Here is a 23,287-nt window from a genome sequence, read left to right as displayed (position 1 = left end):
ACTATTGTTTCTTGGCTGCTTCTCCTTTGTCTCTGCATCCTCCCTGCCCATGCCACACCTCCCTCCACTTCCCTGGTTAGCAACTGTTTGAAAGGCTTCTCCCCACAGGATCTTGCTGGGTTTCAATTTGTGAAAAAAATCAATGGACACCCACAAGCCAAAGAAAGCCAACCCGATTCCCCCCAGGACCCGATTCCCCCCAGTATCTGCCCCAGGCCACTTCCTTTTCTCCGTAGAGAGATGCATTTGTTCTTGCAAAAGTGTGATACCATCCGCACCTGCAGAGGGAGGGGCTGTCTTTCCACTGACTTCACTGCCTGTAGACTGCCCTGCCACCCCCCCCCCCACCTCCGTTGTCACCATCTCCTCAGGGCCATGGCTCTCTCCCCTCTTTGCCTCTTGTCCCCTCCTCTTTGGACACAAGCTGGGGGTCCACATCCTCCTCCAGCCCCAACCAGGGCCTTGTTTCTCCTGGCCAAGCTGACCCAGCCCCTCTCTTAGTTAAAAAGGCAACTATGCATGTTTCCTTATGCTATTTTGCCCGATTGGAAGGGAGAAAACTAAACACCGGCCACAATCCACTGCCCCGCCCCCACCCCCAGCAAATGAACTTTACAAAGAGAAAAAGAAAAAGCACTCAGATAAGATGATGGTGTTAAACCCAGAAAACCCACAGCGAAACAGAAAAGCCATGTTCTCTTCTCGGGGATGAGCCTCCTTCCAGAAAATAATTAGTTCCGTGTTTAACCTACCACTCACTCTGGGCCCTTGGCCCTGGCACTCACCCTTGGCACATGTAGAAATGTTTACAGCCAGGGATGTTTCTTGCTTTTCTCTGTCACCACACAGCCAGGTATCACACAAAACCACACGTTGGTCTTTACGCTCTCTCTCTCTCTCTTTTTTTTTCTTTTTTTTCCTGGCTGCACTGCGCAGCTTGTGGGATCTTAGTTCCCTGACCAGGGACTGAACCCGCACCCTTGGCAGTGAAAGCACAGAGTCCTAACCACTGGACAACCAGGGAATTGAATTCCCCACACGTTGGTCTTTTTTTTTAAAATAATTAATTAATTAATTTTTATTTATTGGCTGCATTGGATCTTCATTGCTGCACACGGGCTTTCTGAAGTTACAGAGAGTGGGGGCTACTCTTCTTTGCAGTGCGCGGGCTGCTCATTGCAGTGGCTTCTCTTGTTGCGGAGCACAGGCTCTAGGTGCATGGGCTTCAGTAGTTGCGGAGCATGGGCTCATTAATTGTGGCTCATGGGCTCTAGAGCGCAGGGTCAGTATTTGTGGCGCATGGGCTTTAGTTGCTCCATTGGCATGTGGGATCTTCCCTGACCAGGGATTGAACCCATGTCCCTTGCATAGGGGGGCGAATTCTTACCCACTGTGCTACCAGGGAAGCCCATGTTGGTCTTTTAAGCCACTTTCCGTTTCTAATTCTTCTGTTAGCCTTCTCCTCTTCCACCCTTGCTCAAGTGTGTTCCCTGCCAGGCACAGCCCCGTGGACTCATCCCCTTCAATAGCTTATAAACCACACATTTGCTCATTCTTGAACTTCAAGGCATGGTCTCCTCTGAACTCAGTGTCTTTTGCTGGACGTGGCATCCATGCCATCACACGGAGTCGTTGGCTGGTCTTTTTCCTGGCTGCGTAGTATTCCACACGGAGGTTTCCATTATGTTTCTTTGCCCCAGTTGACAGGGCTTTTCCTGAACACACTCCCAAGTCCTCCCAAGACCCTCATCCTGGCCAGGAACACATGATGGGGGTCTCCTCAGGGGGCCACTTTGTCCCCGCCCTTCCCCGTAAATGTTTCCTTCCATCCATAAGAAGAACTAGTCACTCTTCTGGCGCCCAGAGGCCAAGCCCAGGTCTCTTCCTTCCTTCCATTCCATAATCAGCAGCTGCAGGAGGAAGCAGTGGGCGGGTGAGGTACCAAAGACAGCCTCCAGCACAGGCAGGGAGCCATCTTCTGGCCCCCCTCACTGGCCCCTGCCACCTGCTCCCCGGCCACTCCTGGGGCTCATGGCACCTGCATGTCCTGGGCTCTCTGGCTCCCAATTCTCCGTGGCAGAAGCTCGCCTTTCCCTCCCCCATCCTGTTTCATGTTTTGCTGCCCCCTCACCCCTACCTCTCAGCCTCCCCCTCCCCCTCGGGTCCTCACTCCTGCCCTTCTGTCTCTCAAGTGGCCCCCAGGTGGACAACCAAGTCCTCTCTGGCCTCCTTCTCTAGCTGGCGGACTAGTTGCTATTCAGAACGTACTGGGAAGGGTGGTTGCTAACAGCAGGGAGCCCATCACAGGGAGACGTCCCCTCTCTTTATTTCCCCGCATCCTGGGACCTACACGTTGCCTCTTCCCTCCTGCAAATGCCCCACCACAGGCAGCTGGCCTGACTCTTTTTTTTTTTCCTTTTTGCCACACCCCATGACATGTGGGAGCTTAGTTCCACAACCAGGGATCAACCCCATATCCCCTGCAGTGGAAGCACAGAGTCTTAACCACTGGACCGCCAGGGAAGTCCCCTGACCCTTCTTTCTCGCCATCTTTCTGACCCTACCAATTGAAGCCTTGTTACTGGTCAGCAACATATCAGCTGGGTCTCTGTCCCCATCATCCAGACCCCAAAGCCTAGATGGAAATGCTTCCAAATCCTCCCACCTCAGTGGGCATTGACCGCAAATGTACATGCAGATCCTGCCTGTTTCTCGTCCTTTTTCTTATCTCCGAGCCTCACTTTCCCCTCTGCCCAATGCAGGTAAGAGTGGTCCTACCTCCTGGGGTTGTTGGGGATCAAATGAATTAATCTATGGCACAGGTTCCCTGGACATTCGATGGATATTAAGCAAGTGGGGTTGGGAGTCAGTAAACGCAGAAGATGGTATTTGCCAACCCTGCAGGCTTGGAGGGCAAAGGTGAGGGGGGAACCAGGAAGACTTCCTGGAGGAGGGAGGGTATCCCACTTGCAACCCATACGGGCTGGACCCTGACGTGCCCCCTCGCCCTCTTCGTGCAGGGGGCCGGCTGCACGGCGCTTGTGGTGGCCGTGGTGGCCCGGAAGCTGGAGCTCACCAAGGCAGAGAAACACGTGCACAACTTCATGATGGACACTCAGCTCACCAAGCGGGTAAGGATGCCAGCCCAATCACAGCCACCTTGCCTCCTGGTCCTCAAGGGCAGAACCTTCCCACCTTACTTCTGCACATGTGTCCATGGGTCACACCATGCTGTCTGTGTGTGCCCAGACTGCCCTGGGCTGTGCCACCATGTGAACACCCTTGAGCTGTGCACAGGTGTCTGCTTTTGTGCCCAGTCCCAGCCCAGCCATGGGCCACTCAGCAAGAGGCAGGGATTCGTGGCAAGGCAGCCAGGTACAACTGATAAGCTATATGAACTCAGCAGGTCGGCCTTTCTGTGCCTCTATTTCCTCACGTATAAAATGAGAGAGATACTGGCATGTGTAGATTCACTGAATTAACATTTGCAAGGTGTATAGAAAGGGTCCGGCCCATGGTAAGTGATGTGTGTTAGGTACACACACACACACACACACAGAGTACAGATGTGAACATGTAAACATGGCCCTGACCTGCAGTTCCAGGACCTCAGGGGGCATTTCCAGGAGTTTCTGGAGGTTTCCAGAAGTTTCCAGAGCCTTCCATAGTTTTGTGCCTACACTAAAGAACTGGTCTTTCTCTGGCCTCAGGTAAAAAACGCCGCTGCTAACGTTCTCAGGGAGACGTGGCTCATCTACAAACACACCAGGCTGGTGAAAAAGCCAGACCACTCCCGGGTTCGGAAACACCAGCGTAAGTTCCTCCAAGCCATCCATCAGTAAGTCCAGCACCTTTCCCACTTGCGTTTCTGTGTCTGCCTGGCACGGAGGCAGCCCTGGCCCCCGGGGAGGAGGCTGCAGACTAGGCCAGGCAGCTTGTCGTGGCCACATCATGGCCAGTCCCATGGCGGGTGGTCAATTGGTTGGGGCCTGCAGCTTCTATGCTGGGTGGGATGGTCAGAGGGAGGCAGGTGATGGGCCCAGCACTTATCCAGGACAATCACCTCTGATAAATCGTGCAAACCACCCAACATAAGTGGCAGGAAGCATATTGTATTCCCTGGAATAGCCAAAATGACTTTCGCCTTGGACACTGAAACAATTTTCCCTTTTTGCTTTGGCTTCCAGGAAGCTCAGAATTAAATTTGTGACCTGATTCACGTGATCATATAGAGTAATTAGAGATTACTTAATTTTCTCTGTTGTCCCTTTTTCCTGAGGATTATTTAATCAAGTGGTTCTCATCTTGCTGCTCATTGGAGTCACCTGGGGGTGCTTTTTAACATCCCACAGGCAGGGAATTCCCCGGCAGTTCAGTGGTTAGGACTCCACGCTTTCACTGCCAAGGGTGTGGGTTTGATCCCTGGTTGGGGAACTAAGATCAGGAAAGCCGCATGCTATGGCCAGAAATCAAATCAAATCAAATCCCACAGACCATACCAACACTAGTTATAGTAGAGTCTGGGATACAGCCTGAGCTTAAGTTTAAGTTCCTCAGGCAAATCCAGTGTGCAACCAGAGTTGGCAGACTTTTTCTGTAAAGGACCAGATAGTAATTATTTCAGTCTTTGTGGGCCAAAATGTCTCTGTCACGACTACTCAACTCTGCCGTTGTAGCAGGAAGGCAGCAAGGATGAATGGGTGTAATTACACTCTGATAAAACTTTATCTTCCAAAACAAACAGCTGTCCACATTTGGCCTATAGACCATAATGTGCCAATCACTGTCCATGAGAAATACCATGTGAGCCACACACATAATTTAAAATTTCCTAGTAGCCACATTTTAAAAAGGTGAAAAGAAGTAAGTGAAATTAATGTTAATATATTTAATCAATCTAATATATCCAAAATATTATCATTTGAATGTGATTAATATAAAAATCATTAATGAGATATTTTAGAAAGTTTTTGTAGTAAATCTTTGAAGTCTGGTGTGTATTTTACACTTACAGCCTGTTTTTATTCAGACCAGCCACATTTCAATGCTCTGTAGCTACATATAGGATGTATGGGACAGTACACAGTCTAGAATTTAAACAGTTTCAAATCATGTGGAATCAGGCACTCAAATATAAATTATAGTTGAGTCACATAGTAGCTGGTTTAAAGTAGGAAAAGATGTGTTTTTAGCACTTTTCAGAAGAAGCCCATGCATTCCCAGCTCTTACATCCTGGAAAACCTCATTCACAATTGGGCTTCCCTAGGTAAATCAGATGGACCTCTGCCCCAAGAACTCCCAGGCCAGACTCAGGGGCTTATGAATCAGAGAGGGAGGCAAACAATATCAGGGTCTGAACTAGTAAAACAGAAAGGCAACCAAGTCAGCCATAAGGAACAGAGATGAGAGGCAGCACAGAGAAACCCCAGTGTGAGTGGTAGAGCCAGGCAGCTTGTTGTGGGGAGGGCCCAGGGTGTGGCTGGGACAGTCAGCTCCTGGGGTACCAGAGGGTAACAGAGTGTGACCATAGGGAGACCAGGCCATGGGAGAGGAAGCTCGGCCAGCTTGACTTTAATCTTTTAATCCTATTTAATAATTTTGCCTCTTTTTGAAGAACAGCTTTATTAAGGTATAATGGACATACAGTTGACTGCAACTGTTTAGAGTGTACGGTTTAATTGGTATTCACATATGTGTAAACCCATGAAACTATCCCCACAGTCAAGATAAGGAACAGATTCATCACCCTAAAAGTCTCCTTGAACCCCTATCATCCTTGTCTTTTAGCTAGGGAGTTTAGTCCATTTATGTTTATTGTGTTTACTGTTATGATTGGATTCATTGTTCATGATAACAGTCCCTACTTCACAGGACTGTGGGGAGATCTAAATGGAATGATGTGCAGAAATGCCTGGCATAGTTCCTGGCACAGAGCAAGCACTTAGTAACACATGGTGCCCCCAACCTCTGCTTCAACTATCACCTATGAAGTAGGGAGAGGAGTTGGTATCCCACTTACTTGCCCAGGTGTTAGTCCTGTTTCCTCATAAGACCCCAAGTCCCTCCTTCTTGACCCTTCAACAGTCGTTTACTGACCACTGGGTCCCAATCTAGTCTCTGCCACCTAACTGTGGGGCCTAAGCAAGTGACTACACTACTCCAAGCTTCATTTTCTTATGTGCAAAGTGGAGACAATGGTGACATGCCTCTCCTCCAGGAATGGAGTGTGGATCAAACACAATTGGGGTGACCAGATGACTTGCCTGCACCTGCCTGCCACACAGTATTTTCTGAAAATGGGAACTGGTATCGTTGTTGTTATTACCACCCATGTTCATTTGGTCATTCCACAAGCATTTCCTGCACCAGCTGGTGTGCTGGCATGGGGGACACAGACATGGCTCTGCTCTGGACCTTGCCCCAAAGGATGTCCCAAAAGGTTTTTGGCGGGAATTTGGAGGGTAGGAATTGAGGAGAGTTAGGTCTGTGGAGAAGGCACCTGCTCTGTGAGTTACCTGTGTCCCGTTGTTCTGATGCAGGACTATCTCACTCATCCTTAGATCCCCCTGAACCCCTCCAAAAATATAGTGGCCTTATGAGAACAGCTGCTGAAATCAAGCAAGTTTGAACTAGGGCCTGAAGGGTGGATGGGAATTGGGTAGGAAACTCATTTGTGTGCCCATACCAAGGAGTGGGCACAGTTTGGGCAAAGGCAGGGAGGTGGGAATGAGCACAGTGCCAGGGAGACCAGAGGTACCACCTACAGGTATGAGGAAGCCACGGCATCTTCCTGTGCTGGAGAGTCCCCAAGATGGGAGCGTGGTATGAACAGCCAGTGAAAAGGGAGAAATGGTCTATGAGAGGACGGATTGAGGAATACAGCATAGGCTTGGGGAGTGTACGCATTTCCTAGGGCTACTTTAACAAAAGTACCACAAACTGGGTGGTTTAAAACAGAATTTTTGATCTCACTGCTCTGGAGGCCAGAAGTCCAAAATCAAGGTGTCGGCAGGGCCGTTCTCCCTCTGAAGGCATTAGGGGAAGGTCTCTTCTGGGCCTCTCTTCTAGCTTTTGGCAGCCTCAGATGCTCCTTGGCTTGCAGAAGCATTGCTCCAATGCTCCATCTTCATGTGACATTCTCCCCCGTCTTCACATCGTCCTCCCTCTGTATGTGTCTGTCCAAGGACACCAGTTATCTTAACCTAGTTAAATCCATAAAGACCCTATTTCCAAAGAAGGTCATGTTCAATATATCTTTTGGAGGGACACCATTCAACCCATAACAGGAAGGTTCCAGAGATGCCAAGAATGACTTCCCCAGGGCAGACGTGTCAGTGGCTCCTTAGCAAGCCTCCATTTCCTCTCCAGGGCACCCCCAGGCTTCCAGGGCCGGGAGTGTCGGTATCCACCCCCACTTCTCCAGACCGAGGGCTGTGTCCTCTCAGGGGTTCCGGCAACACCCAGCATGGGTGGGCCCCAAGGGGACTCTGAGCATCTGTCACATGTGGATGTACAGGGGTTGAGTTTGGACCAGTGAGGAGGGAAAGAGAGTGCTACCTGGAATGGTCTCCCTGGGCTGGTTTAGCTACAGAAGGGGTGGAGAGAAGGGGTGAGGACAAACCCTCCAAACCCCATAGGCAGCTGTTCAGGGGGCCAAGGTCTCAGAGGCTGAGTGGTGGGTGCAGGTGCGAATCCTGCTAGGATGCAAGTGGGACACTGGCTTTGCCCCTCTGAGCCTCAGTTTCCCCCTCAGGAAATGGTATGGGCCTAGTTTTCTGGATTAAGTGCCACCTCCAGAGCCAGGAGCTTGGCACAGGTTGGCGTTCGGTAGGGCTGCAGGGCTGGAGGCAGCTGCATTTGCTGGGAGGTGCTGCTGGAGGGAGGGGGCAGAGGGAGGACGCATCCCTGAGGGCTGGACCACCCCCTCAGAGGCTGGACTCTCCCTAGAGCAAGGGCAGCAGCCCCTCCGCTGTCCAGGGCCCCCAGCCTGGCCCTGGGGTGGCGCATGCATGAGGTGGGCAGGGTTGGGCACAGGCCGCCCAGCTGTGCTGAGATTAAAATTGCCTTGTGGTTTCTTTCTGCTCCACCTGGTCCTACCAGAGCTCAGAAGTAAGTCTCCTGGGGGTTAGTGCATGTGGGCACTGTGGGTGGTAGCTGAACTGCCCTCCAGGCCCTGCTGCCCCCTGCATGCCAGGAGGGAACGGGCTGCAAGGGGGCTGACCTGCAACTTGCCCCTCATCCCCCACTGCATATCCCACAGGGTGACTGGGTGGGGTGGGTGCATGGAGGACCCCTGACCCCACTACAGCCTCTGAACAACCCCACCTGCCCACCTGTCCCCCAGGCTCCGGAGTGTGAAGATTGAGCAAGGGAAGCTGAATGACCAGACCAACACACTCGCAGACCTGGCCAAGGTGAGCAGGGCAGGGAGAGATGGGGCAGCCCCCTGGGCCAGAAGGAGTTGGTTGGGCCCTCAGAGGAGGATGAGGGATGTTCAGTAAACCACAAGGCCCAGCTTCTGCTAGGCAGACAGGTGACCCAGGCAAAGGATGCAGGGCAGGCAGGGACCAGCCACTGGGGAATATAAGCCCTGTCTGCAGCGGTCCACTGTGACCAGAGGCTCCAATTGTTAGAATGATGCCGGAAATCTACATTTGTGTTTCAAATCTTTATTTTTTAACATTGGCAGCTATTTATAGCCTTTTTTTTTTTTTAATTTCTTGGCCACGTTGCGTGGCGTGTAGAGTCTTAATTCCCCAAGCAGGGTTCAAACACACACCCCCTGCAGTGGAAGCATGGACCACCAGGAAAGTCCCAATTTTTGTCAGACCTTTTATTTTTTTTTTTGGCAGCTATTTAAAGTTTTTAATTAACAGCTAATAAAAAGCTTTAATAAGAATATGTAATTAGTGGGCTAAATTGGTGAAGTGGTACTTTCATAGTTAGAAATGTCATCTACATACAAGCTCTAAAATCTAAAAGAAAAACAAATTTCTTTCGCTATGGATATAAGTTCAAATTATAGCATCAGGAGAAAGCTTATTTGTATAGCAATTAAACATCTTTCAGGAAATTAAAGTTGATTGCAAGAGCTCTATAAGATCAGTGAGTGTTATAAACAGATCTGTTTGTTGGTTATAATGTCATCCAGTTCCCCACTTTTTATTCATTCATTAGAAGATATGTCAGCTGACTCAACTTCAGTTGGGGAGGCTCTTAGAATATTTGTCGCACTCTTCTGAACTCCCTTCTGCCCTTTCATAAATAGTTCATGTGTGAACTTTGGTAATTGGCTCCATCTTCTAACCAATTAATCAATCTGGGCCTAATTTATCTTTAGAAAATGCTAAGTCCTCTTCTGTTTTACTACTGACACACATCACATTTTGGACTCGCTCTCTTCACCATTAGCAAGAGAATGCAATTTAATTAAATACCAATGGGGCGGTGGTGGGGGGGACTTCCCTGGTGGTCCAATGGTTAGGACTCCATGCTTCCACTGCAGGGGGTGGGGGTTCAATTCCTGGCCTGGGGAACTAAGATCCTGCATGCCACGTGGAGTGGCTGGAAAATAATAATAATAATTTAATACTAACCTACAGAAACTTAATTTGGAAGGGAACATTACAGAGGGAAAAACATATTCTAGAACACTGAAGAAATAATTCAATCGGTAGTAGAAAGAACATAATCCTAACAGCATATAGAAATCCTTGGCCAACTTAATTTGATGTCATATGAGATTACAGCTCCAAATACATATTAAACGGCTTTGAAAAACTCAGGTACTAGATATTATAGTTTCGATTATCCATATCACACTTCCTTCATTAGTACAGATGATTAAAATGTGAATTTCTAAAAGTTATTTAAACCTTGTAATGACAGCAGTATACTTCTCTCAAAATACATTTAATGAAGGCTTCTTTGAAGTAAGTCTTTCACTGGATTGGATTATAGGGTTTCTAATTTTTTTAATTTAACGAGGTTAAAATGTTTTCCAATATTAAATTTTAATGCTTTCCAAGGGTGCTGATTTAATTTGTATCTCTCCAACAAAAACGAAATGTATATTCTAATAAAAATTTAAACCTCAGAGAGAGCCAAAAAGAACCATCCAAGGGCTGGATGCCTCCAGATGTTACTCTCTGGCCCTGGGGACTGTGTGGCCCCTTGAGGCAGGCTGGGGTGAGCGCCTGTAGCCCTACAGGCGGCCCAGAGGCATTTGTCCACCCTCAGATGGGGTCGGCCTACCAGTAACAGGAAAGGGTGGAAGGCACGGCCCAGGTAAAGGCTTGTGGACTGGAAGGGAGAGACTGCGGGTACAGTGCGGAAAGAAGGACATGTGGTGTGGATGACTGGTCTTCCTCCCACAGATCGAGAGGTTGGGGTGGGGGTGGGGGTGGGGGGGTGGCACAACCCCTTCAGTCATGGCATCTGAGGCCCAGGACAGGTGGTGAGCCGCGGTAACCCCCGCAGGGTCTCATCTGGGAGGAGCTGGGCTGAGACGCCGAACCGTGGTCTAGCACCACCTGGTGGCTAGAGCAGCGTCTGCACTGAAGGCTGTCCCTGCATGTCCCGCCTCCCCCCTGCAACTCCCAGGCCCACCTGGCCTGTGGCAGAACCAGCCCCTGCTTGCTGGGTTGTGGGGAGCAGTCGCGGTGGCAGGGGTGCCGCACCGCCTGCTGTGATGTAATTGTGGCGCTCGTGTTCTCCCGTCTGTGATGGGGTCAGATCCTTGGGGTGGTCACCTGTGCCCTCAGACTCCTATGCCCTCCCCAGTCTAACGTGGGATGCAGGGGATAGTTCACTACCGAACCTCCTCCCCCTCGACCGTGACCCCAGCCTGGAGCAACACCAGTCCCGAATCACCCAAGACCGCCCTCTGGCTTTATGCGCCATGTGGCTCGCTCATCCCCTCAGGGCGATGCTCCTCACATCCGTGGGGCCCTAGGACCTCCCTTGACCTTCCCTTGGACTGCTGGCCCCAAGCCTGGCATTCAAGACCTGTGTCTCCGCTCCCCTCACATATACTCCCACTGCTCCCTGGGGTCCAGCAGGATACCTTCGGCTGGGCCGGGGGTGCCCTTACAGTTGCTCCTCACTTGGGTCCCGTTAGCGGACCCCCACCCAACTGGGGCTGCTCGGCCACCTCTCTGCGTCTACCCCTCTCTTTCTCTCTCACCTGGCCTCTCCTCTCTCCCCCACCCTCTCTGTCTCTGGCAGACCCAGACTGTCATGTACGACCTCATGTCGGAGCTGCACGCCCAGCACGAGGAGCTTGAGGCCCGCCTGGCTGCCCTGGAAAGCCGCCTGGATGCATTGGGCGCCTCCCTGCAGGCCTTGCCCGGCCTCATCGCCCAAGCCATACACCCGTCCCCACCACCCCTGCCTCCCCGGCCTGGCTCCGGCCCCCTGGACCAGGTGGCTCCGAGTCCCCCACACCGGTGGCCACCCATGGCCCCTTCAGACTGCGGGTGACGGCCCTGCCTGCCACCGGACCCCTCAATCTTGGCCATCGTGTGGCCGTCACCTCCATGCCATCCAAGAAGCCCTGTACAGTGGCGCCTCTTGGAGTTCAAGGAGCCGAAGCTGAGTTGGGCTGATTGGACTGGGGCCTGCCCGCCCCCCCCCGCGCCCCACCCAGACTGTCCAGGCAGAGGGCAGGGCCGGACCGTAGGCGAAGGCAGGGGTGGGCCACCGCCCGCTTCCTCCCTGATTGGAGCTGGGGGAGCCTGGAGCTTCCTCTGGTCCCTTGGCCCCCCGGCTCTCCCCAGGCCCCCGGTTGGGTGAGGAGCAGCCAGGAGAGGGGTCCTTGCCAGTTCCAAATAAAGCAGGACCCACCCACTTGCTGCCTGTTGTGCATGGCTCGGGGACATTCATAATCACAACATGGGAGGCGGACACCTGGCCCTGGGGTTCCAGACGGGATGTGGGGGTCAACGTGACCCCATCCCCATCACCATCCTAGCCTGGTAGTCTCCGGGGCCTGAACTCAATCAGAGACACTTCCCTGAGGACACCTGCACCAGTTGCCAGGGGCACCAACGGAGGGACCTTCAGAGAACGTGGCCCAGCCCTGGCCTGCAGGAGGCAGCAGAGAGTCAGAACCTCCTTCCAGCAGGCATTGCTGGAGCACCCACTAGGGGCCAGGCTCCAGCCCAGCTGTGGATCATGGTCCAGACGGGGAAGTAACACGAGTGAGGAGGGCCATTCCGTCTTCGGTGGACACGGATTGAGCACTTGCTGTATACAGACAATGTAATGTAAATTATCACACTGACTTCACCAGAACCTGAACAGGGTAGGATGGGGAGACTCAAAGAAGTGAAGCCACCTGCCTGGGGCTACAGAGTGAGGAATGAGCCAGGATTTCAACTCAGGGGTCCATAGGCCAAAGGGAGGAATGGATTTGGTGGGGGGCACTCCATGGGGAGGGGAGTGATGTGATCCTGAGGTTAGAGAAGCCCCTCTGGGGCAGGATGGGGGAAAGTTTCTAGACAGAAGTAGAATCAAAAGGTCCCTCCAGGCCTTGGGCTTTGAGTGCTGGAGTCAGGTGGCAGCGGCAGGCACTTGACAGATGCTTGACAGGCACTTGACAGGGCCCTGAGTGGAGAGGGAGGCTAATCTGGGTCTAGCTGAGAGCCCGGGCTCTGGCAGCCTCTGATAAGGCCATGGGCCACCTCCCGGGGGTGACAGGTGGGGCACGAGAGCAAGGAGGGTCTAGGGAGGTGTCAGTGGGCTGCGGTCAGACGTGGGTTCGAGTCCCGACTGCCGGCGGCCGATGGCCCTAGCCAGTGGCTGCCCCTCTGGGGGCCTCAGTTTCCTCTTCAGTAAGATCGGATGCCGAAAATAGGGCACCGTGTTCACCCTTGGGAGCACCCAGTCTGACGGAGGCGGCATAGTAAACAGCAGTCACAAACACAGCGACCAGAGCCATAAAGAAATCATCAGTCCAGAGCCTGACTCCGGTGACACTTGGGCGTGGGCGGGTGGGCGAGCAGCTCTGGGGAAGGGCGTTCCCAGCAACAACAGCCAGTGCAAAGGCCGAGAATCAAGACCCGAGCTTGGTGCGTTTGAGGAACAACCAGGTGGTGGCAGGGAGACCGGGGAGGAGGCTGGGGCGGCGCCCGGTCCAAAGGTGCCTGGTCGGGGACGAATGAGTCTACAAGACGGAGCCCGATGGCGGCTCTGCTCCGCGCCAGCCACATCCGCCCCCGCCCGCCTCTGACTCAACAGCGCCTACCCCACAAAAACAGGGCCCGCCCCGCCCTGGGGGGTAGCAAAGTCAACCGCGCGGACAGGCGGGCGGCACGTCCCCGGAGGCCCCAGCGCGTCACAGGGGCGGACGCGCAGGACCAGGAAGTCGGCCAACTACGCGCCGGCCGGAGCCCGGCGGCGCCCGCACAAAGTTCGCAGAAGCCTTGTGAGACCAGGGCGGGCTGCACACGCGCGCCCGGTCGCTGCGTGCCCGTTGGGCCCTCGCCCGGTGCGTCCTCCCCTTCGCGCGCCCCGGTCCGCGCCATGCGCCCGGGGGGCGTGCGCAGCTTCGCGCTGGAGCTGGCGCGGGGCCCGGGCGGCGCGTACCGCGGCGGGGAGCGCCTGTGCGGCCGGGTGCTGCTGGAGGTGGCGGCGCCTCTGCGGGTGCGAGCGCTCGAAGTGGCGGCGCGCGGCGGGGCGGTCACGCACTGGCTCGAGGGCCGAAGCGTGGGTGTGAACGCGGTGTCCAGCGACTACGCGGCCGCCGAGACGTACCTGCGGCGGCGGCAGCTGCTGCTCCGAGGTGAGCCGCTCATCCCTCCTACCCTGAGCCAGGATCCGCCCGGACCCTCCACCCAGGTCTGGGCGCCCCTCTCCAAAGCCAGCCTTTCGACTTAGAGGCTGTGCGGTCGGGTGACTCTTCTCAAGAGGTGGAGACCTCCTCCTCGGGGTGTGGACCCTTCTACTGGGACACCCATCCACCCACCCTCCTACCAAAACCCTCTTTCCCAGGAACGCCTCCCAGGGTCTGGGTGTGCTCCCCATCCAGAGCCCGGACGCCCTTGACCTAGAGGCTATGCGGTGAGGAACCCCCACCATATGGAGTCTGGGGGAATCCCTTAGTGGAGCTGGGATATCTGCCTCTCAGGACCCCAGGATGCCACGTTAGCTCCAGGCCTGTTGTCTGTGATTCCCAGAGAAGGCCCCTGTCAGGCCCTGCCCGGTGCCCCTTACTAGTTCTTACAGGAAGGTTGTTGGCTGGGTTGGGGGTTCTGGTGGTGTTTGCAGGTGAGGGGGTGGAAATGCATCCCAGGCAGGGAGAAGACTTGGGGTGGGGTCAGATCAGGCTGGGAGCCTTAGGTCTTGGGCATGTCCCTACCTTGCTCTGAACCTCAGTCCCCCACCCTCAGTCCATGCAGCCAGTCAGGGGCAGAAAAGGGGGGCAACAGAAGGAGTAAGTCTGTGCCCCAGCAGTGCTGTGTGGCTGAAGAGGATGTTGACCTCTCTGGCCTGCCCTTGGCCACCTTCTGTTGGGGAAGGTAGACCTTACCATACCCATCTGCAAGATGGGCGGAGGGAGGAAGCAGCTCAAACCTGACTCCTCGCCCACAGCTCCCTTTTTTTCCCCTGCACTGCACACACTAGATGCTTTGCCTACAGGCTTGCAACCCTGTCTCAACAGCCCCCAGGTGTGGGGGCTCTTGCCTGAGCAGCTGTGGAAACCGAGGTGGAGCCTGCATGGGGTGAGGCAGGAAGGGGCCCTGTAGACACTTCCCTTTCCCTGTGACTCGAGGGAAATTGGGGCTGGTCTCACCCTACAGTCCTCCTGGTCCCACTCACTGGGAGCTCCCTAAAGATACTGGAAGGGCGAAGCTTGTGGAGTTGCTGTGTGACCTCTAGTGAGGTCCTGCCCCTCTCTGGGCCTCTGGGCACCCATCTGTGAAGTGGACTGAGGGCACTGGCTCAAAATGAGCCTTCCGGGTCCAGGGCGCATGGGGCGTGGGTTCGATCCCTGGTCAGGGAACTAAATTCTCACATGCCTTGTGCTGCGGCAAAAAAAAAAAAAAAAATCCAAAAGAATGAGCCTTCCCATCCCCCTAGGGTCACTCCATTCCCCACCTCCTCCTGGGCTTATTGCCTCCTGTCTTGCTAGGCTCCACTTGGCCCTGGGAGAAGGTCCCAGCCCCTTATTTCAGTCCCAGGGCCCCCTCCTCCAGGTACCCCCCCCTCAACCCGCCCCAAGCTGATCATTGAGTGGACAGCCTCTACCCCGCTCTTCCGGCCTGCCCTAATCCCTATCACTGACTGGTTGTGTCCGGTTATGGCCGCCCCTGCACTGGGTGTGCCTTGGCCTCAGGGGGGGTCCCGGCGTGGCCTGAGCCAGGCTCAAAGGTGATGGCCGGGGTGGGGCGGGGGGTGGTGGCGGGGGGGCCTCAAGCAGCAGTGCATCGTACTGCCACTAGAGGGCGCAGCCGCTCCACAGATCGCAAGCAGGTAGCTCCTGACTTGGAAACCCTGCTTCGGGTTCTTCTCTTTGGAAACTGAGGCCAGAGAGGGGTGACCGCCCCCAAACAACATAGCAGCCCTGAACCCAGGAATTCCATGAGCTTCCCCGGCACTCGGCTCTGTGAGGGGACGAGCTAGGCCTAGAGGACAAGTAGGAGTTTGCAGGGAGGGGGACAGGTGCTGAAAGTTTGGAAAGGAACGTCGGGGCAAAAGCGGTCAGGCGCAGCCGAGTGACAGTGTGTCAGCAGAGGGTTAATGACTCTGGACAGAGGCTCTGGGAGGGGTCGAGTAGGGGCCACACCATGATTCATGCACAGCCCTCCGAGGTCGGGAACTGATTTTCTTCTGGCTCCATAAACGTGGAAAATCAGGCTCCAAGAGGCTGTCACTAGCCCGGGTCAGGCAGCTGAGCGGGTTTCAAATCAGAGGAGGGGACAGCAAGAGCCCGGGGCGGGGCGGGGGTCCACTTCTGCCTCCCTCCCCCGTTGCACAGAGCGAGGGAAACCGAGGCCCGAGTGGTTAGTCCTAGGCTCTCAGGGCCCCGATTGGGACCTGGCCATTACACACCCCTCCAGCTCGGGCTGGACGTGCATCGAGTCACGTCTGCAAGTGGCGGCCGGTTGATGATTAAACCGAAGGCAGAATGCTCTTGCTGGGTGACCTCAGGCCCGGGTCCTCCAGGCCTGTTTTTCCTCTTTACCTCCGGAGTCTGAGAGATACTTGCTCTGTCCCCCAATGTTTCAGCCTCACCCCAGTGTCCCAGAGGGTAGAGGGCCGCCGGCCGGGAGCCGGGGCTTTTGTTATTTTGCTCCACTCCTGGGCGGAGCCACGCCTCTCGCCGCGCCATTGGCGTATTCCCTTCAGGGGGCGGGCCCTGCGTCTCGCCCCGCCCCTCCCTGCCGTATAAATGCGGCGCCGGCGCAGGCCCTGAAGAGTCTCTGGCCGGGTTAGTGAGTGCGCCTGCGTGCGCCTGGTGGGTTCCCATCCTGAGGCTACAGCGTCCGCACCTCACGCCGCCGTGTCGCGGGTTCGAAGCCAGAGGCCGCGCGCCGCGAGTTCGTATCCCGGCCGCGATGCTGTTCGACAAGGTGAAGGCGTTCGCGGTTCAGCTGGATGGTGCGAGCGCGGGCGCTGAGCCCGTGTTCAGCGGCGGCCAGGCGGTGGCCGGCCGGGTGCTGCTGGAGCTGGCGGGCCCGGCGCGCGTGGGTGCCCTGAAGCTGCGCGCGCGGGGTCGCGCCCACGTGCACTGGACCGAGTCGCGCAGCGCGGGCTCGAGCACCGCGTACACCCAGAGCTACAGCGAGCGCGTGGAGGTTGTGAGTCACCGTGCCACGCTGCTCGCGCCAGGTACCAGCCGGGGACCCCTGCACGGCGCGTGCGGCGCGCTCCGGGAGCCCCTTGCAGCCACTGAGCCTCTCCCCTCTTGCTCCTACTTGCAGACACCGGAGAGGTCACCACGCTGCCTCCTGGGCGCCATGAGTTCCCATTCAGCTTCCAGCTGCCACCGTAAGTCAAATGGGGTGCAGGATTGTGGGGGAGTCCCTAAGTCTGCAGCCCCTTCCAGGTTTGGGACTCCACGACTCTGGGGACCCCCGAGCCCCAAGATTGTCTCCCTGGGGGACCCCCCAGGCCTGTCTCCTGTCTTTCATTCCCCTAAGTCTTTGGGAATCCCCCCCCACCATGTCTCTGGATCTCGCCCCCTGAAGCCCCTTCCCTCCACCCCCAGGACGCTAGTGACGTCATTTGAAGGGAAACATGGCAGTGTCCGATACTGCATCAAAGCCACCCTGCACCGGCCCTGGGTCCCTGCCCGCCGGGCAAGGAAGGTGTTTACTGTTATCGAGCCTGTGGACATCAACACACCAGCTCTGCTGGTGAGTGGCTGCCCTTGGGGAGGTGGGATGGGAGCACCGCAGGCAGGGGTCCTGGCTACTGGGTGACTGGCTCCTCACTCCCTTCACAAAGTGGGAGTCACAGCTGAGCCCCTGGCAGGGAGGGAGGCAGGCATGGGAATGCCTGTGGAGTCCAGCGGAACTTGGTGCAAGTCCCAGCTGCACCAGTTGGCTGTGTGGCTCTGGGTGAGTGTCTCACCCTCTCTGAACCACCCATGCCTCCCCTCTGAAATGGGGCACAATCAGAGCATGCAATAATAATGGCTTACTGAGTGTTCATTACACACTAAGTGCTTGGCTTGTTTACTTCATTTTCAGCTTAACAAGATGGGTGATGTTCCTGGTTCCATTTTACAAATAGTTCCTAGATTCTTAAAAAGAAACCAGGACACTACGGCCCTGCCCCAAATTCTCCTTCAATTGAGGGTGGTTTAGAAGCTTCACAGGGTCTGTGGTTGGTACTACAGGATCCATTTCACGTTCTCTTCCTCCATCCCACCAGGCCCCTCAAGCGGGAGCTCGGGAGAAGATCGCCCGATCCTGGTACAGTAACCGTGGCCTTGTCTCTCTCTCAGCCAAGATCGACCGCAAGGGCTACACACCAGGTAGCAGGTGGCAGGGGGCTGGACTGGGAAGAAGGCCAGCGTTGGGGTTGCAGATGGGGAAACTGAGGCCCTGCTGTTCCGCCCTACAGGTGAGGTGATCCCTGTCTTCGCCGAGATCGACAACGGCTCCACGCGCCCAGTGCTGCCTCGGGCGGCCGTGGTCCAGACACAGACCTTCATGGCGCGAGGTGCCCGCAAACAGAAACGTGCAGTGGTGGCTAGCCTCTCAGGGGAGCCTGTGGGCCCCGGGCGCCGGGCGCTGTGGCAGGGCCGGGCGTTGCAGATCCCTCCTGTGGGGCCTTCTATCCTTCACTGCCGCGTGCTACACGTGGACTACGCCCTCAAGGTAGAGTATCCTCAGAGGCCTGGGTGGCTGCATCTGCTGTGTGTCTCTCTTACCCCGCCCACCAAGGCCTCCTTCTGTAGAAGGAGGGTGTGGCCGAGGCTGCCTGGGCGCCCTCCATCATGGCTCATTCCTCCAGGTCTGCGTGGACATCCCGGGCTCATCCAGGCTGCTCCTCGAGCTGCCGCTGGTCATCGGCACCATTCCTCTGCATCCTTTCGGCAGCCGCTCATCCAGCGTGGGCAGCCACGCCAGCTTCCTGCTGGACTGGGGGCTGGGGGTCCCGCCGGAGCGGCCTGAAGGTGAGCTCTCCATCCTGCTGCGGGGGAGGGCGTAGTAGGTGGGCAGAGGTGGGTACCTGGCTGGCTCTCCCTCCCCCAGCCTCCATGCCCCCATGTATAAAAGTGTTGCGTAACAGTTATTTCGGCAGCATGAGTTCCCCCAGAACCCCAATTCAAGGGCGCACAGCCCGGCAGCCCCAGAACTGGCACAAGCCAGCTCCCGGCTGTTGTCCCTGATTCTGGGGCTCCCCTCCTCCTCTACCAGCCTCACCCACCCTGTCTCCCTGTCTCTGGTATCCAGCCCCTCCCGAGTACTCAGAGGTGGTGGCCGACGAGGAGGTGGCAGCCATGGAGCAGAGCCCCTTCGCACTACTGCAGGACCCTGACATGAGCGTTGAAGGCCCCTTCTTCGCCTACATCCAGGAGTTCCGCTACCGCCCACCACCCCTGTACTCCGAGGTGAGCTTGGGGGGTTCAAGAAGCCTCTGTGCCTCTCCAGGCCCTGGGAGCCAAGATGAGGGTGGGGGGTCCCAGATGAATATTTAGTGATGATGGAACCCCTATACATTTGCCTTGCACCTCGGTCTGTTCCTAGGTGTCAGCCCCTTGGCCAAGAGCGCAGGTGGAGATAGCAGGGATGGGAGGGGTGTTTCCCAGCCTTCAGGGCCTCCTGAGACTTGATGGGATCATCCCTCTCCCTCCCCCACAGGAAGATCCAAACCCACCCTCAGAGGCCATGAGGCCCCGCTGCATGACCTGCTGAGTGGCAAGTGGAAACTTCGAGGGATGAGATTGTAAACATGCTTCCAGCCACCGTGGACATGAGTGAGGAGTGGCTGGATCAAGAGCAGACCGGCCTGACCGCATTGAGGTTGGGGGAACCGAGTCTCAGAACAGGGCAGGGCCTTTCCAACATCACACAGAACAGAGGAAGAGCCAGTCTGGAGTCTGACATGTCTGGACTGGTCCTCATAAGGTATCAAATGCCCCCAGTAGGATCCGAGAGACTGTTCAACCTGTCTGTGCCGGCCTGTGGTCCTCCAGAAGCCTCCAGTCTGGGAGAGACAGCCAGACGTCAATTCTTCCAGGCCCACAGAACCAGAGGAACGGAACTGGAGCTGGGAGAGTTCCAAAGAGGGAGCAGAGAAGGCTTCCTGGAGAAAAGGGCATTTTAGCTGAGGCTTTGGCGCATGAATAAGAGCTCAGCTGGCAGGCAAGCAAGGGGAAGGAAAAGTGGAAGAAGGTCAGAGCTGAGTGATGATTGGAGACTGCCCCCTTCATCCTAGAACTGGGGCTCAGAGAGCAAGTGCCTCAGTTGAGGTCACACTGCAAGGTCCGGCAGGCGAGAGGGCCCAGGAATGAGGCATTCAGGGAAGTGAGTCATGGGAGCTGTGTGGGGCCAGAGGATGGCAGGGGCAGCGACTCCAGCCTTTAAAACCTTTGCAAGCTAGAGATTCCTGGCCTGGGCTGGACTGCCTGGGGCCCCTCCACACACTTCAGGACGTGAGAGCCACCTGGGTATAATGTGGCCCAGGAAACCCAGGTTCAGAGTGGGACAGACAAAACCAGCTACGTAACTTGCAAAATGAAGATGTGGTGCCCCTTGTTCAAGAATTAAGAATTTCAAGACAGGGACAACAGAGCATTGAACCAGGCTGCGGGGAGAGAGGTCAGCCTGGGGCGACACAGCAGGGCCAGTGTGCTTCTTCTGGACACCCCCTGTGTCCTGGAAACACAAAACATGATGGGGCAGCTGGACAAGCCCCCAAGTGCAGAGTCCCAGCCCCGGCTGAGGCAGGACCCCCGTCTGGGACTCCGCATTTCCAATAAGCCTTAAATTGTTCTCTTTTGTACAATTATTTTTTAAAAATAAAAAGCATGGAGGAAGAGACTTGGCTCTAGTGGTTTATTGCCCCCCAGGTGCTGAGGAAGCTGGGGTGGCCTTGACCACCATCCTGGGTCTGGATCTCCCATGAGATTCCAGGCTGAGTCAACCGATGAGGGGCCCATTGTCCAGTAAGTAGAGGTGAGGCCCAGGGACACGTAGGGAGGCAGCTCAGGTTGGTGGCAGACGCTCTCCCCATCCAGGGAGCCTGGATGGTGGAGGGCAGGCAGAGGCGATGAGCGGGGCAGGGGGGTGTCAGATGCGGAAGAATCCTGCCTATCTATGCAGTCTGGGCTGTTTCTGCTTTTATTGAGATTTAATTCATTTACCATTTGAAAGTGTACGATTCTTTTGCATTTAGGACCTTTCCAGTGTTGTGCCACCATCACCTCTAGCTAGTTCTAGAACATTTTCTCAGCAGAAAGGAGACCTTGTCCCCATTAGCAGTCACTCCCTATTCCCCCTCCCTTAGCCCCAGGCAACTACTCGTGTGCTTTCTGTCTCTGGATTTGCCAGTGCTGGACACTTTTGGAGATGGGATCATGGAATATGTGGCCTTTTGTGTCTGGCTTCTTTCACGCAGTGTGACAGTATTTGGAGGTTCAACCACTTTTGTCACATCATGACTCAGTGCTTCAATCCTTCTTATGGCCAAATAATATTCCATTGTGTAGGTGAACCACATTTTATTTACCCTCTCGCCCCCTGTTGATGGACATTTGGGTCACTTCCACCTCCTGGTGATGGTGGCTCGTTTCTGTGGTCGTGCTTGTACAAGCGTTTGAATACTCACAGGGCTTTAAGGCAGGCCTATAGGTGTGGAGGTTGTCATTTTTTTGGAGTTGCCGGTGAGGAAAGTGAGTTCAACGGAATGCAGTAACTCGCGCAGCGTTTCACAGGAAGGACGGAGCTACCGTTCAAAACTTTGGCCCCTGGAACTCTGGAATCCACACCCTACAGGTCACGTGACACCCACGTGTCACTCCCAGCCTAGGCTCCGCCCCAGACCCGAGGCCACGCCCTGTTTGGGCGGGGCCCAATCAGACGGCCTCTGAAAGCCCAGGCTGTGCCTACCCGCCTGCCCAAGGCAGTGAAAATTAACTGGCAGCCCAGAGTGGTCATGGGCAGGGCGGAGGGGCGGGGATGAAGACCCAGGGGTGGACACTGGGAGCTCTGGGTTCAGGCTTTGCTCTCCATGTGATGATGGGCCGGAGAACCTGAGGTTTCTGAGCCTCAGTTTCTCCACCTGAGACTGGGACATCTCTCCACTGGTTTAAATTTGGGCCCCGATTTCTAGCCACTCCTGGTCCTGGGGTTCACCCAGACCTCCCTGTCCAGCAGCATCCGCCCTGGGCAGCTGATCTGTCATCAAGCTTGCAGCTTGTCAGACTTGGGGTTCCTGGAGGCCCGGCAGTCAAGGGGAGACGTTCGCACAGCACAGTCACCCAGATGCCCACAACGGCAGCCTCAGCTGGGTTGTGGGAGATGCAAGATCCCAGTTTTCAGATCTATGTTCCCAAACTGAGGAGAGTCTAAGGTGTTTATTGCAACAGCGGATGCCAGTACAGTTCTATGAAAAGTTCCCCTAGGGGGATTGGGAGGACAAGCCACCACATGTCCCCAGGACTCCTGTGTCTGCAACTGTCTGGAACCTGATCCCTAAAGGAGGCGGGTTCTCTGGTTCAGATAAATGACAACCAGAATGGAGCTGGCCCTGGCAGCCCAGAATTTGGGGAACTCCCTGAACATAGAGAGGGGCCCACAGAGGGTAGCAAAGGGTGGCCAAATATTCTTCTAAGATAAAATCCCTCCCCTCCTTGGTCCCCTAAGACCACCCACCCACCTCTCCCTTCAGCTCCCCCTCCATCCTTGGCTATTACTCCAACACCTCAAGCTGATTCCTACCCCAGGGACTTTGCACATGCAATTCCCTCTGAAAGGCTCTTCCCTAGTGCTGGCTCCTCTTTACCCACTAGCCTTATCTTTTCAGTGACACCCCAAACTAAAGTCACCACCCCTCATCACTCCCTCTTCCACCCCCCTGTCCTATTGTTTTTACAGTCTTCATCAGTCACTGAAATTTGTTTTTTTAGATATTCACTTGTTTGTCTGAGACCTTGAGGGTGGGGCTGGGTCAGGTCTATGTCCCTGAACTCAGCACACAGCAGGTGTGAGTGACAGGATGTGAACAAAGACTCTGATGGGAGTGAGAGTATCCTGCCTCACGCTTATTTCCAGGACCCCCTAGAATCAGACCTGTCACATTCAGAGTCAATGCCAGGTCTCTCTCTGTCTCTTACTACTGTCTTTGTCTCCGCCTCTCTTACCATCTTTGCCTCCCCCATCTCTGGCTCTTCGTATTGCTCTCTCACTGTCTCTTTGGCTGTTTCTCTGTCACTGTCTCTCGTGGTCTCTACCTCCCCCTGTCTCTAACTTACCATCTCTGTATCTCTGTCTCTCTCACTCACCCCCTCTCTGTCTCTCTCAGTCTCTGACTCTTTCCCCATCTCTGTCTCCTTCCCTGGCTGGGCCAAGCCCGGGGCATGGGGTGACAGGCAGGCAGGGCACCAGCTGCTTGTTTTCCGCCCTCACTGGCAGCAGGCCCAGCCGGGCTGCTGTTCAGGAATCCTCCAGCCGCCCTGCTCCAGCCACCAGGCTCAGCCACCACCAGCCTATCCTCCCGGCACATTCTGTCCTGAGCAGGGAGTGCTGGGGCGGGTGGACGGGTGGAGGAACATGTTCCTGCTGGGCTCCAGTTACAGGACAGCCCGTCCTGGTGGCCCTGCTCCCCAGC

General features: G+C 55.5%; 2 protein-coding genes across 11 annotated transcripts in view; both read left to right on the top strand.

The window, feature by feature from the left end:
• The window catches only part of KCNN1 (potassium calcium-activated channel subfamily N member 1), a 41,298-nt gene extending 28,420 nt beyond the window's left edge, over nucleotides 1–12,878 (top strand). For 8 of the 9 annotated variants that reach the window (XM_057708877.1, XM_057708876.1, XM_057708879.1 and 5 more), the window contains 4 exons: nucleotides 3,021–3,131; nucleotides 3,711–3,838; nucleotides 8,346–8,415; nucleotides 11,228–12,878. In XM_057708877.1, coding sequence (XP_057564860.1) covers nucleotides 3,021–3,131; nucleotides 3,711–3,838; nucleotides 8,346–8,415; nucleotides 11,228–11,482 — 564 coding nt within the window. In that variant the 3' untranslated portion in view covers nucleotides 11,483–12,878. The remainder of the gene's footprint in view (nucleotides 1–3,020; nucleotides 3,132–3,710; nucleotides 3,839–8,345; nucleotides 8,416–11,227) is intronic. The other variant, XR_009049183.1, reaches the window with a different exon arrangement.
• Nucleotides 12,879–13,067: 189 nt separating this feature from the next.
• ARRDC2 (arrestin domain containing 2) lies at nucleotides 13,068–20,497 on the top strand. Of its 2 annotated transcripts, none has more exons than XM_057710118.1 (8): nucleotides 13,068–13,784; nucleotides 16,927–16,993; nucleotides 17,214–17,361; nucleotides 17,882–17,984; nucleotides 18,074–18,330; nucleotides 18,467–18,629; nucleotides 18,910–19,067; nucleotides 19,318–20,497. In XM_057710118.1, exons 1-8 carry the CDS (start codon nucleotides 13,184–13,186, stop codon nucleotides 19,369–19,371), a joined length of 1,551 nt encoding a protein of 516 aa, XP_057566101.1. In that variant the 5' UTR covers nucleotides 13,068–13,183; the 3' UTR covers nucleotides 19,372–20,497. The 2 variants fall into 2 exon arrangements, with proteins under 2 accessions (XP_057566101.1, XP_057566102.1); XM_057710119.1 differs by lacking the exon at nucleotides 13,068–13,784 and adding an exon at nucleotides 13,800–16,834.
• Nucleotides 20,498–23,287: the final 2,790 nt, after the last annotated feature.

This window comes from Hippopotamus amphibius, chromosome 15, assembly GCF_030028045.1.
Source record: "Hippopotamus amphibius kiboko isolate mHipAmp2 chromosome 15, mHipAmp2.hap2, whole genome shotgun sequence".
NCBI lineage: Eukaryota > Metazoa > Chordata > Mammalia > Artiodactyla > Hippopotamidae > Hippopotamus > Hippopotamus amphibius.
The sequence above is the reverse complement of the archived record's forward strand: the minus strand, read 5'-3'. Positions and strand labels throughout refer to the sequence as shown.

Coding starts and splice junctions, on each gene's coding strand:
- ARRDC2 (XM_057710118.1), top strand. CDS start 13,184: ATGGCGGCTCTGCTCCGCGCCAGCCACATCCGCCCCCGCCCGCCTCTG. Junction 18,331..18,466: donor ACGTGGACTACGCCCTCAAG/GTAGAGTATCCT, acceptor TCATTCCTCCAG/GTCTGCGTGGACATCCCGGG. Junction 19,068..19,317: donor CACCACCCCTGTACTCCGAG/GTGAGCTTGGGG, acceptor CCTCCCCCACAG/GAAGATCCAAACCCACCCTC.